This window comes from Spermophilus citellus (genome assembly GCF_964194105.1).
Source record: "Spermophilus citellus genome assembly, chromosome: 15".
NCBI classification, from domain to species: Eukaryota; Metazoa; Chordata; class Mammalia; order Rodentia; family Sciuridae; genus Spermophilus; species Spermophilus citellus.
The window spans coordinates 81,639,606-81,653,224 of NC_138195.1; the positions used below are offsets into that span (position 1 = coordinate 81,639,606).

Below are 13,619 nucleotides of genomic sequence, written 5' to 3' on the forward strand. Positions count from 1 at the left end.
TAACACAGGAATGGTGATGGCCATGCAAGATGCCAGAGAGAAGCTGCAGAGTGCCTCTTTAAGTGCAGAGGGTACTGAGGTCGCTCAGATCTGTGGTTAAGAATGGATCTGTGGCCGGGTGTGGTGGTGCACACCTGTAATCCCACCAGCTTGGGAGGCTGAGGCAGGAGGATCTTGGGTTCTAAGCCAGTCTCAGCAACATCGAGGCGCTAAGCAACTCAGTGAGACCCTGTCTCTAAATAAAATACAAAATAGGGCTGGGCATGTGGCTCAGTGGTTGAGTGCCCCTGAGTTCAATCCCTGGTACCAGAAGAAAAGAATATCCTGTGAAATACTTGAAAAATATAGCCCCAACCCCTGGGAACTTTCAAAAGCCAGGAGGTAAATTGGCTTACCCACCCCTCAGGAAGGCTCCTCGGAGCAGCTGCCTTCAAGAGTTGAGTAATGTTGCCAAACTACCTGGTCCCTTGTATATTTTCAAGTGACATAGAGACTTTTTGTTAAGGTAGCCGTGAATGATATATTCTACTTTTCCCATCGTTTTTGAGGATTTGGGTCAAGCAGGTTGCCTCTAAGTGAAAAGAGAAACAGGAATTGTTTGATCAACATTTCAGAAGTCTTTGTAAAGCTTTGCTAAACTCCCCAGAAATGAAGAAAAAGAATGGTGTGTGTAAACATTGATATAAAAAATATTTCTTTAAATATATCCAGGGAGATCCAAATCTATAGAGATTAAAAAAAAATGGACAACTCTCTCAACAGCTAGTTTTTAAGTTGTTTCTTGTTTCCCCCTGAACTCTGGTGTTCTTTTATTTTTTAAATTCATCCCCCTACATTTTATTCTGATAGAATACAGAATACATCCCTGACGTATTTATGTGTGCACATGTGTGGCTGTGTGCATTTAAGACATTTTCCAGGTATTGTGAGTGTTAAAAGAAATTTATCCTAGACTGTTAACTATTTAAGCCATTATTAACTCACAGTTGATCTAAAAAAAAAAAGATGTTAACAAATAACTAATATTTTTAAGTAATTCCTTACCAAAATAATTCTAAATGGAAATTGCAATGCATTTTCAACTATTAATGAAGCAGATGGGCTTTTAAAATTAGTTTCTAAATAAATCTTTAAATAATACTAGTTGCTGGAATAAGAACAAGTTTGATATTTTGTCTTTTTTCCTATTTTTCATTTTTAGAGCTATATGTACTGAAAAATCATGAGTGAGTTCATGGGAGGGTAGGAATTTTGTTATGGTAATGTATCTTAATTCTTCCTTCTGAGTTCTGTGCCAAAAATGACAACTCGATTGGGTCCCTTTCGATTATGTTGAAAAGAAGGAATTGGAAATTACCTGACCTACAAAGGCCTTGTTATCCAATCTTTAGAGGTATTGTTCTTTTTTCAGTTTCTGGGAAGTTCTCCCAGAATGCACTCAAAAACTTCCCAAACAATTGTTTATTAAACCCACTCCCCTTTTTACGTAGGGACAAACCTGTTTAATTCAAAACGTTCAACAAAAAAAAAAAAAAAAAGATTTTTAAAGTAGCTTTAGTAAATATCTTATCATTATCCTTTTAAAACAAATGTCAAGACCTGGGAGCTGTCAGCGTGACTTGCTCATTTATGGAACTGCCCCGCCCCCCATGTCACCTGCACAGCCAGCTTCTGCACCCAGGTACCCTGACTGGACTTGCTTTCTGTCAGTGAAGATCTGATTCCATTTTTCAGTCCAAGAAATGCTGATTAGGCATCCTGTGACGATCATCTTGTTTCTGAATTCTAAATTCAAATTCTTGGATGGATGGATGGATGGATGGACGGACGGACAGATGGGGAGGGTGAAAGGAAAGGATATAAAACCCAGCCCTATGTTTACCTCCTGGAGTCAGTGTTGGTTTTGATTTCACAGACTCTAGCTCAGCACTGATGAAATTTGGGGGGACAATCAGGGGATGAAAGAAGCAAGGTCATTAAACAAGAGCCAGCTTTGCTTTCACTCCATTCCAGGGTGTGTGTGTGTGTGTGTGTGTGTGTGTGTGTGTGTGTGTGTGTGTTTCAATACATAAGTGAATTTGGAACAGCTCAAGGTGGGGCCCTGAACACCCCATAATGTCGTGTGTACTTCACTCTTCCCAGACTCCTGTGTAACAGGAAGACCCACCACGGAGCTTGATTCTAGGAAACCATGGATAGGATATTTATGTGTTCCTTCTTAGGTGACTGGAGGTTTGGACAGCAGGTAGAGAGGTTCAGGTGGGTGCTGTGGAGGTGGGGGGATTTGAAAAGGTAGTGGTGTTTTGGACAGACTAGTTTTAGGAGAAAAACATATAAATGGAAACTGAGGATGTGGCCGTGTCTGCAGCCCTTCCAAAGTCGCTGAGTACCCTGTTTGAAGACGTTGGCCTAAACCCTACTTTGCCTAAGCGGTTGTGATTCGTGGTGTGATTTCTGTCCCCCTCAGTCCTTACATTCTGGTCCATTGTACCTGTCTGACATCAAGTTTCTTATTATCAAAATAAGCCCCGAGTATCTTTGCAAAATATTTAAATTAAACGCCACTTTCTGAATCTGAAATGCTTATTTTAGTTGCATGAAGCATAAGACATGCTTGTTGAATTATTAAAGAATATTGAGCTACAGTGGATGGTAATTCAATGTCTTATTCTTCTAGATGGCGAAATGTTGGTTGCTTGTTTACATTCTTTAGCCATCTGACCCTCTCCACCTATTAAGTGGTAACACGACCAGGAGGAAGTCAGTTTGAATACCATTCAATTAGGATTTATGACATACCCTGAGAATTTAGAGTTGTTATTCTATTTTTTTAACCTCATTTTGAACCTCATTAAGGTGTAATTTTTTTTGTCTAGGAAAGTATCAGCAACTTTAAAATTAACCACTCTAGATGCCCTTTTTGGTCGATAATTTATTATGTCATTCATTCATGAACTATTTGAAGTGACAGAGAGCAAGTAAGTCCCTTGAGCCAAGTCCCATTGTTGATCAGCTGAGCCCAGGTTTGAACCTGCGTTCACCTGCCTCTCAAACTGAGCTCTCACCCAGGGCCTCTGTTGCCACCTTTATGCCCCAGGTTCTGTGTTGGCCCCAGGGCTGCAGTGGGAGCCAAAGTCATGGTGGCCCAGCCTTCCTTCCAACCCTTGCATTTGTGGAGGGAAGGCGGCCTTGGAACAAGTGATTTAGAATCAATCCTAAGGACAGTGGGAGTCACTAAAGGGTTTAAGCAGTAGAGTGATGTGATCAGTTGTGTCTTTGTTATGTCCCCAAAGGTGCATGAGCTGCGGGCCAGAATAAATCTTTCCTTTTCTAAGTTGATTTTCTCAGGTATTTTGTCACAGCAACATAAAACAGACTCACACAGCCTTTTAAAAAATGATGCAGGAACACTTAGCTACAGTGGAGAGGGAATCTATGAAGATGGGCAGCAAACCAGGAGGCTGGGACAGTCGTCCAGGCTCAGTGGGATGGGCAGGTGAGGCAGGGCACTCAGACTCCAGAGGGGCCGGGTAGGTAAAAGCAACAGGACTCTGTGACCAAGTGGAAGGAGAGCCTGAAGAAGAGAGCTGAGGAGAGGTGGCACCTGGGTCACAGAATAGTCGTGCCCTCTGGTCATAGACGTAGATTGTGATCTGAGGCACAGAGTGGGTGTCCAGCGTCACTTCGGGCTCCTGGACCGTGTCAGGACTCTAACTGGGGTTGTTTATTCTGCTAAGACATAAGTCACTGGGGCGACCTGAGATGGCATTCAGGGGTTGGTGACTTCTAGAGATCTAGGAGTTGGAGAGGCACCAGGTGTCCCACCACCAGAGTGGGGTTGGCTCCTCAGATGCTCCTTGCAGCTAGGGGCAGATGGCTTCCCTCTCATTCCATCCCATTCCCTGGCCCAGAATGCTCAGCACCTCCATCAGGGAGACAGGGAGGGAGGCAGCAGTGCCCCACACCTGTTTCTAGTTCATCAACAAGACAGCCCACCCAGCCTCCCCTGGAAACCTTACAGGATTCTCAAAAATGAAAAGAAGCCCCCATTTGCCCAGAAGCCTGGGTAAGACTCTGGCCCTGGGTAGTTCCCAGCTCTCTTGACTTTTTTCTCACGGCCACTAGGTGGCAGCACAGCATCGTTTTCTTTCCATTCCAGGGGCCCTGACTAGTCCAGGCTGCTCTGGACTCTTCTTAAACTTTATATATATATATATTAGAAATGTGTTCCTCATTCTCTGGTTATTGAAGAATATCTAGAAAACACAGATAAAAATTACCCAAGATAGTTTAAAATTATTGTTTTGTATTGTTAAAAATTTATTTAGGGCAAATAGGTATGGGTACAGTCTAAGTTCATTATGTGCCAGTTTCTAGCTCAAGGCCCGTGTGGTCAGTGCCCTTGAAGAGGGATCTTTTTTTTTAACATATTTATTTAGATACAGAGGCTCACTGAGTTGCTGAGGGCCACACTGAGTTGCTGAGGCTGGCTTTGAACTCGTGATCCTCCTGCCTCAGCCTCCTAAGCCACTGGGACTACAGCCTGTGCCACTGCACCTGGCAAAGAAGGATCTCACTTGATGTAAAGGTGACCCTGGATCACCTAGCACAGGTGACCTGCCACCCCCATGAGCCATGCAGTCCCTGCACTGGATATAAAGTCAAATGTTTATTAAATGCCCAGGCTGGGACTGCAGCTATTGAGTAGGCTTCTTTAGGATACAGCCTGGTTGCTGGGGGAGGCTAAGAGGGGAGGTAAGGCAAGGAGCCGGAACTGGACCTCCACTTCTCAGAGAAACAGTGCTGGGGGTCCCAGGAGATAGGCAGAGCCACAGGGCCATGGCAGAAATGGTGGTTAGGCTAGGCCACCGACCCAGACTCTGCTGGGGAAGGTGGGTGGAAGCCACTGGCGGGGGGAGTTGGGTACTGATGACAGGAGCCACCAAGAGCCCTTGCAGCCCAAGCCCCGCAGCAGCTGCCTGGGAGAGGTTCCCCTTAGGGCACCTCGCTCTCTCTGGGCTCTGCTCGGAGTCAGAATTCAAGAAAATAAAAGCAAAGTGGCAAACAGATCCCCTGTCCCCTGTCTCACATTTCTGGCCTGGTGGGGCCCTGGGGGACCTGCTGAGCTGCTGACAAGTTGATCCTTCCAGCTCCCCACAGAGAGAGGGCAGGAGCAAAGGCTTATTCTCCAAATGTGACCAAGTCCCTGTTTTCAAGGCACAGGCTCAGGCCACATGGGCTGCTGCTTTGGCATCGTCCTTGTTTTCCAGTCTGTCCCCTGGAGGGTGCTTAGTAAATGCCACTTGGTTATAATTCTTCCTCCTGCCTGCAGCTCAGGCTTCTCCTCCAGGGCGTGTTGTATGTAAACAGATCCCTGTTTTTAAAATGTGTTATTTGTGTAATTATAAGAACGATCAGGTGGCTACCTTTTCATTCAGAAAGGAAGCAGTGCTCTGGAAAGAGGCCAGACCTCAGCTCATTCAAAGAATTCCTTCCACATGAGGCCGGTGCTGTGCCGTGACAGCTGCTGACTGAGAGAGGGCAGGTCTGGGCCCCTAAAGACATAGGAACATGAAAATCCACCCAGAGCATCTCCTTTTCATTAAAGGAAGATGTCACATTGAGCCTTCAGACTCGTGGGGGTCTCAATGGCTGAACTGTGGAACCAACCCAGATGCCCGTCAGTAGATGAAGGGATAAAGAAGCTGTGATATATATTCACTATGAATATTACTCAGCATTAAGAGAGAATAAAATCATGGCATTGCAGGTAAATTGATGGAGTTGGAGAACATCATGCTAAGTGAAGTCAGCCAATCCCAGAAAACCAAAGGCCAAATATCCTCTCTGATAATTGGATGCTGATCTATAATGGGGGGAGAGGGCATGGGAAAAATGGAGGGAGGAATTTTAGTTAGGGCCCAAGGGAGGGGGTATAGGGGTAGGTAAGATGGTGGGATGAGAAAGGACATCATTACCGTAGATGCATGTGTGACTGCACAAATTGTGTGACTCTACATTGTGTACAACCAGAGAAATGAAGTTGTGCTCCAAAATAAAAAGAATAATAGATGTCTGTTCCCAAATTTGCAGTGTCATATCAGTGCCATATTGAAGCAGCCATGTTATCTAACTAAGTAAAATAACAGTGGAGGTGGAGTCCAATTGGACAACCTGGGATCAGATCCTGGTCCTGCCTCCCACGCTGTAGTTGAGGGCCTACTGCAAGTCATGTGACTTTTCTCAGCATTAGTTTCCTCATCTGCATCATGGGGACATCCATTCTCACACCATTGGATTGGTGTGAGAATCTAATAAAATAACCCGAATGTATCTAATGAGGAAGAAATCACAGAATCATATTGTTAAAATTGGAAGACTCCTTAAAAGTTCATTTACCTAACTCCCTTCTGTTTTGAGCAACGAAAATAAGACCAGAGAGGTAAAGTAATGTATCTGTAGTCACCCAGCAGGACTGTACCAAGATACAGGCCTACTTAACTTGGAGTCTAGTGTTCCCACCCTGATGTCAAGTGCCACCCACAACTGTGGTGGCATCGAGCTGTTCAACGACATTAATCCTCCAACAGCAGTTTTTTGCTTCCACCCAAGTGGGTCAGCAAATTCAATTCTTCATACACACTGCACACTTTCTGCTTCACTTCAGCTGTGGGACGGTACAGGGACAGCTGCTGCAGCAGGATAGCAGGGACCCTCCCTCCGGTCGACAGGGCACATTTCAGGAGTAGTGAACCACATGTCACTAAAATGAAACATGGTCAGAGTTTAGGAACTGTGAAGCTGCGTCCTCTATGCAGATAGAATTTCTTTGGGTATTTTGGGTTCTAGCTCTTCCAGAAGGGAAAAAAAAATCAAGATGAAAAGAGTGAGAAAAGGAGGTAAATCATCAGATTTTCAGAGTGTCTTAGTCCACTTCCTGTTGCTATAGCAGAATGCCTGAGTCTGGATGATTTATAAAGAACAGAGGTTTATTTTGGCTCACAGTTCTGGAGGCTGGGAAGCCCAAGCACATGGCACCAGCTTCTGTTCGGCTTCTCGTGAGGGATTTATGTTGCTTCAACTCTGTGACAGGAGACAGAAGAACAAGTGGGCATCTACAAAGAGAGGGGAACGTTAGAACCACCCTGTCCCTGGAGAACGACACTGATGCCTTGGTGAGGGCAGTGTGTCCAGGACACAGTCACATCTTCAGGTCCCACTGCCTCTCAGTGCCATGACACTAGCAGTTCAGCTTCAACCTGAGTTTTGGGGGGACCCACCACATCCAACTGGAACACGCAGTACTAGAAATTTAGATGCTGTTAGAATAGAGTGGTTAAGTCCAGTACTAGAAAAGCTGCATGAGAACATGACCTGTGGCCTCCGCAGTGAGGAAGGCCGGGGATCCCAAGTGAGAAACATGTTCGAAGGCCTTGCCTGAGTGATTCTGCCCTGAGCTCGCTGGCCCTGCGTCTGGCGAGGGCCTGTGCTGGCGAGTTTGTGTGTCACTCAGAAAGAGAAAGGAAGGGTGGGGTGACGCCAGGGTGTGGACCCAGGCACCTTAGCTGTTGTGAGCTCTGGGCCTGCCCTCTATACACACAGACACCTCCTGGGTCTTCCGCTCCCTCTCCTAGGCTATTTGAAAATATGCCAGCCTTTATTGCTCCTGGATTTTTTTTTTAAAGTTCTTTGTCCATTTTTTTATCATCAGAGAGAGATCTGATCATCCCTTTTTTGGGGAGAAAGAAATGTGGATGTGAATCGCTTTAGGGGAAAGGGATCTGTTCTTCTCCTCGGCCTCTTACACTGGGTTTCAAAGAGGTTTAACATACCCCTCTTACAGTATGTTTCTGCAAACTTGAGTTTCAGAGAAGAACTTAGAGTGCCAAGTTCTGTCTTGCTCCCAGAGCTCAGTTCACGTGGGGAGGGCCGCAGGGAACAGGGTGGTCGCCCCTCCACCAGCTGGCAGTTAGCATGGACTGCAGGTCCCCACCCAGACACTGGGAGAGGCATCTCCAAACTGGGGGCCGAGTGCGTGCTTTGGTCCTGTGTGTCTGCGTCTTCCTCCACGCACTTGGGGTCGAGATGGGAAAGTTCATTAACCCCAGGGCTGTCCCCTCCATGCAGGACCCCAGGAAGGGTTTACATGCTGCTTCTGCAGGTCCAGGCATTGGGCGTGTCCTGGAGCCTCCTGATGTCCCTGGTGTTCCTGGTCTGACTACCTTTAGAAGCAGGGAAAAAAACAGCCTGGTGAACTCGAATGTTTCGATTTAACACAGATTCACTTCCTGTCGTCGGTGCATGTCCACGGATCTTGCCACGCATGTGCGTGCCGTGTGCAGGCTTCAGTCGACTTGGCACTTGAGCGGTGGGTCACGTGTGCTTGCTCGTCATGTCACAGAGCTGCAGGATGCTGTGTTCCGTGGTCACTCCGCCTCCTGCTCGGCCTTCCCGGCTGTTCTGGGTTTTGCTTTTAAGGCTCCTTCTGCTGGCTGCCTGTTCACGGAAGGGGTTTCCCCTCCCCCTGGACCCCGAGCTCTTAGAAAGTTGCCTTTGCCCTGGGGAGGCGCCCGGGGTGGGGGCTGCTGCAGGGTGGAGGCTGGCCAGTTTCTGCCGGTCAGCAAAGAAGGGAGAGGCCAGTGTGACCTTCCCAGCCGGGGTTTGAATGGTCCTATGGAAAACTCCAGCGTGCAGCTCACTGCTGATTCAGTCGCAGGCCCTCAGGGCCCGCGGGGCCTGTGCCAGTCTCCCGTCCCCTGCGGAGCTCGGAGCATGTTGAGTTTTTATTATTACAGAGAAGAGGGAAACTCGCTCCCTGTCGTCGCGGGGCGAAGTCTGCTTCTGCTGCAGAGGGGGCCCCTTCCCGATGGGGACGCCAGGTACCGCCCTGCACCTCCTTTTCCTCCCTGCTCCGCCCTGGCCTTGGTGTGCTAAGACCGACCGTGGGGATGCCCTCTGTGGAAGCCATGAATGAATCATCCCCCAAATATTTAGACAGAGTAGCTAGCAAACCCGAGCCCTGGGGAGGCGCAGGCCCAAGCTCTGCTTAGTGTTTGCTGAAGAATGTCTGCAAACACGAAGCAGCTACTGGGAGTCCTGTCCACAGAGGCACTTTAGGAAACAAACAGGAGTCTGTTTGCAAGCTTCTCTTCCCTTCCAAACATAGAAAGGCGTCATTCAGGTTGTGAGCAGCCCAGGGGATCTGGGAGAGCATAAGACCTGTATTTATCTACTCCAACGACGGTACCCAGAGGGGATTGTAAAAACTCCACTGCTGCTCTCTGAGGCTTGCCCCCTCCTTGTCAAGCAGGCAGAATACTTTTATTCTGTAGTGTTTTGAGGGAATGAGCTGCTGGAGATTCTTTAAGGAGGATCTTTCATCTAAAAACCCAGCAGAGCTTGATTGTAAATTTTTGACTCTTGGTTGTGGTGAAAACGTACCACGCTGGCCTCGCACTGAGATTAGAGGTTGCAAGAACTGGCTCTGGACCTGAGAAGTTGGGATAATCTGGTTCCTTCCTGGTAGCTGATCAGGCACGATCTGTGTTCCTGGCAGAGGTTTGCACTCACCCGCAGGCCCCCAGGAAATGAAGATAAAGGACTTGCCCCGTGTTGGCCAGGAAGCAACCCCAAGAAGCAGGGTGGTGGGGCTGGCCGTCTCTTGGTCCTGGGGATGGACTTCCCAGTGCACTTCAGGGCACACTTCAGTGACTTTCTAATCATCCCACCAGGATATCAAGTTTGTTGTGATCTTGCCTGTTCCACGCTAAGCTCAGTGACTTAGTGGCCAGATTTATTATTATTCTTTTAAAATCTGCAGCCAATTGTGGGATTCCTGAGCTTTTAAGAGGATTTTGAACTTTGAATTCACTGGTCTGATTTATCGTGGACTTTGCATTTAACAGCAGCTTCCAAAGCAAGAACCCTTTGTTTCTTCTTAGCAGAATGATCTTGGGGAAGAAAGTCTTCCAAAAGTAAAAAGGGCCGAGAGAAAGGCAAGGTTTATCTGCAGACAGTTGGCTGAGGCAGAGTGGAGGGGTTGATGGGTAGAATGGGAAGCAGTAGAATCTGGCTTATCAGAAACCTGGGGCCAGTTTTCTACCGTGGTCCATACTGGGCAGAATCAAGGGATAAGGACTGTCTGTGCACGTTGTAAAGCCTGAGTCTATGAAAACATCCATGATGCTTGTTCACCACCTAAGAAATCCCTGAGGAGGTCCCTCTGCCCAGTGTCCCATTTGTCCCATTTAGGAGAAGGACATGCATGTCCAGGTCTTCTGCAGGAAGTTCCTAAAACAGGGCCACAAGAACAGCCACGTGTAGGAAGTCGTATGCCTGGGATGATGGTCGGCTGAAGAAGGTTCTAATCTGGACCTTTGAAAGCTGCTTATTTCCTCCTGGGCCCCTCCCCAATACCCTGCGGAGCCCCGCTGCAGAGCTCTGCCATCTTCTTGCAGTGGGCTAGTTAAGGAGTGCAGTTCCCCAGCCCCCAGGCCCTTTCTTCTTTCCCACCTGGTTGTTAATCTGACCCCAGCAGCTGATTTCTGGGCAGATGCTAACTCCTTTTTAGCTGCTAGAACCGGGACACAAAGCGTGCCTCTGCTGACTGAGCCCAGAGGGAATTTCTGCTCACACCCAGGAGACCCCAGACAATGTGTTACACACGAGAAATGTTCTAGGATGGCGTTGCCTGGGGTGGCATCTCCTGGGAGCCTTTGGTGATGGTGTTACTGTAGCTGTGACTCAGTGCTGGGCCCTACTGTCTGAGCTGAGTGAACTTATCAGGTTTCAGAGTCATGCATCTCACCCTCGGCCTTAAAGACGCCATGTGCTGCCCAGGGCTCCCCCCAGAGGGCCTGCACCCTGCAGCTTGGTACGTTTGAGGTTCTGGTCCAGAGCTGCAGGGCTGAGAGGCTGTGTCCACACACAGAGGTGATGCTATGGTGAGGCCAGCTACGCTCTGTCCTGCACGGGACCCAACACCATCCTCCAGGAGGCTCTTTAAGCAAATATGAGCCGCCAGAAAGGGGTGGGGAGGGGGGGCAGCACCCTCTCTGCTCTGATGGGCCCCAGAAATAGCTGAGGGGAACAGAAAGGTCAGAGGCCACGCTGTGGGCAGATGGTCTGTGCCATGGGCCTCAAACTTGAGAGTGTCTGAGCCTCTGCGGGAAAACTCGCCAGCCTGGCTCCAGTTGCTCTACGTCTAGGGCAGGATTGGAATCTCAGTGCGGCCAGCCGCCGGGGAATAGGAGAATGGTGCTCTTCCTCGGGGTAAGTCGGGCCCTGCCCTGCCCTGCTTTGATTAGGACGAGCTGACGTAATCATGCTCTGTGAAGTGGGGCGGGTGCCTCAGAATTGCCGGGGTTAAATGAGAAAAATGCCAAGGGGTAAGTGAGCAAAAAAAATCAACTGTATTTATGATTGTGTGAGTGTTGACATGGAGGAATGAAAAGTTTAAAATATTAGGGAGAAGGTTAAAATTGCTCAGGAAGATGGGGTTTCCAGGGAGCCCTTAACAAGTAGCACAAAAATGTACGAAGCCAGTAATCTTCAAGACAGGCCAGATCTTGAGGTCCTGTTGTAGTGGCAAACGACTTTTAACTCTTCAAATAGTAATTTTTAGGTTAATGTTTAAAATAACGCATGTAATTTAAAAAGCTGTCCCGGGAAGATTCTTTCCCTCTTGCCTGCGGTCCTGCTGCTAGCTGCCCATAACACAGGTGACCAACCACTCTTGATGATAGACAGTAATAGCATGAATCTTGATGGTGACATTTCTTTCCCACTTACTCCATGCCACGCGCTTTTAGTGCTTTGTGGCTGTTCACTTGTTTGTAAGTCTGAGGTAGCTGCCGTTATTGTGTCCTCCTTACAAGTGAGGGAAGTGAGGTACAGAGAGGTTAAGCCACCTGGGGTGTGATCACACAGCTCTGTGGTGGAGCAGGGATTCAAACCCAGAGGTAGTGCGACCCCAGAACCCAGGGATTTATCCACAGCACCATCCTCCAGGAGGCTCTTTGTGCAAATATGAGCCAATTAAAGAAAAGGGTTTTATTTTCTTCTCAGTTTCCCCCTCAGGCAGCCTGCGCCTGTGGGTCTGCACTTCAGTCTTGCTCCCTGGTGGGCTCTGCTCTCTGGAGCCCGTCCACATCGGCACAGCCTCGTTCTTCGCAGGAGTGTGATGGTGATTTAAGACCCACCCCCGCTTCGTGGTCCAGCCACAGACTGGACCTTCCTGCTGTTCTGCTGGCTCTTAGAGGAGTGAGTCCCTAGGTGAATAATCGAATTGAGGCCTGTCATGAAGGTGCGAGATTGGGATTGAGAGGGGCAGGGAAATGCAGGAGGAAAACCTGGCCTTCCTAAAGGGCTTCCAGGTAGGACCGGATCTCACCTCAGAAGGACTCCACAAGAGAATCCCCATCCAGGGGCCACCCCGAAAAGCTTCCCTCTCTGTAGTTTTTTCCTCCTGACTTGGGACCCTTGAACCTGAGTGGATACCTAGTTAATGCCTCTGGAATGCTCTGCTGGCCCGAGGGTCACTGGTTGGGGGCAGGCGGGGCCTTGCTCTATTGTATTTTGTTTTCATTCCTTTATGAAATATTACTGAGTACCTACTGTGTGCAGCACTTTGTAGAAGCTGGGAAACATCTGTGAACCAGGCAGACTCCGCCAGACCAGGTGATGTGGGCCGCCCAGGGTCCTGCCAGAGCCAGCAGCAAGATACCCTGTGAACTAGGGTGGTGGTGCTCAGAGACAGATCAGCAGGGCGTGCGTGACCTATAGGGCTTTTCTGGGTCCGCCTGTGCCCTGTGAGCCTCCACAAGCTGTCGAGAGGGCTGAGCCTGTGCAGGGGAGCGCAGCCCCAGGGACACCGTCACAGAGACCTTGGTCTTTGCCAACCTGTCCTCTGACTTCCTCAGGTCACATGGTGAAGCGTGGCTACCAGCAATTCTCAGTTAGTCCTTTGAGAGAAACTGATTTTTTCCCTCAATTCCAGTTTCAAATTCCCAGGCAAGAGGACTGATTGGCCCAGCCTAGAGATCAGGAATCCTTGGGACACTCAGAAATGGCCATGGGGTCAGGGGACCTCTATGGGAAATCACTTTCTGCCAATAGGGTGGCTCTTGCCACAGTCTTGAAGGGAGACTTGGAGAGTTGGGGTGGATTATCCCCCAGAGAGAAGGTGTCCCCCACATCTGGGAGCTATTAGGAGGGGGACTAATCTCGGAGGCTCATTCCTGCAGAATGCGTCTGTCTACAGGGGACTTTGGTCTCCCTCTGTTTGGCCTGGGTCCTCGTCAGTGGGTCTCTCCAGGTACTGCTGTGGCGATCACCGCTCTGGCTTGGTCCCCCAAAGCTGGCTCTTCTTAGGAACACAAATCCGATCAGACTGAACTGATAATCACACTGTAACGCACCTCTGTGGCATGGGAAGACCTGAGTTTAACGAAAAGCTATTTGGGTTAGAAAGAAACGTTAACATTGACTGACTCAAATCCAGAAAGAGGAAGCACATATCAAGTTCACTTTGAAAAATCAGAGTTCAGTTTGAGGGCAGGAGAGATAAGGGAACTTTTGAGGTATTTATCAGGGCTAAAAATTACATTGTATGTTTCATT

General features: G+C 48.4%; 1 protein-coding gene across 4 annotated transcripts in view; it reads left to right on the forward strand.

Moving 5' to 3' along the window:
- Positions 1 to 13,619, forward strand: part of CASP7 (caspase 7) — a 32,279-nt gene that overhangs the window by 6,625 nt on the left and 12,035 nt on the right. The window contains exon 1 of one of the 4 annotated variants that reach the window (XM_081268869.1): positions 8,571 to 8,879. The exons of the other annotated variants lie outside the window; for them this stretch is intronic. Within the exon in view, the coding sequence (XP_081124995.1) occupies positions 8,674 to 8,879 (206 nt within the window). The 5' untranslated portion in view covers positions 8,571 to 8,673. Of the gene's footprint in view, positions 1 to 8,570; positions 8,880 to 13,619 lie in introns of those variants that run through there. 4 annotated transcript variants of the gene reach the window in all.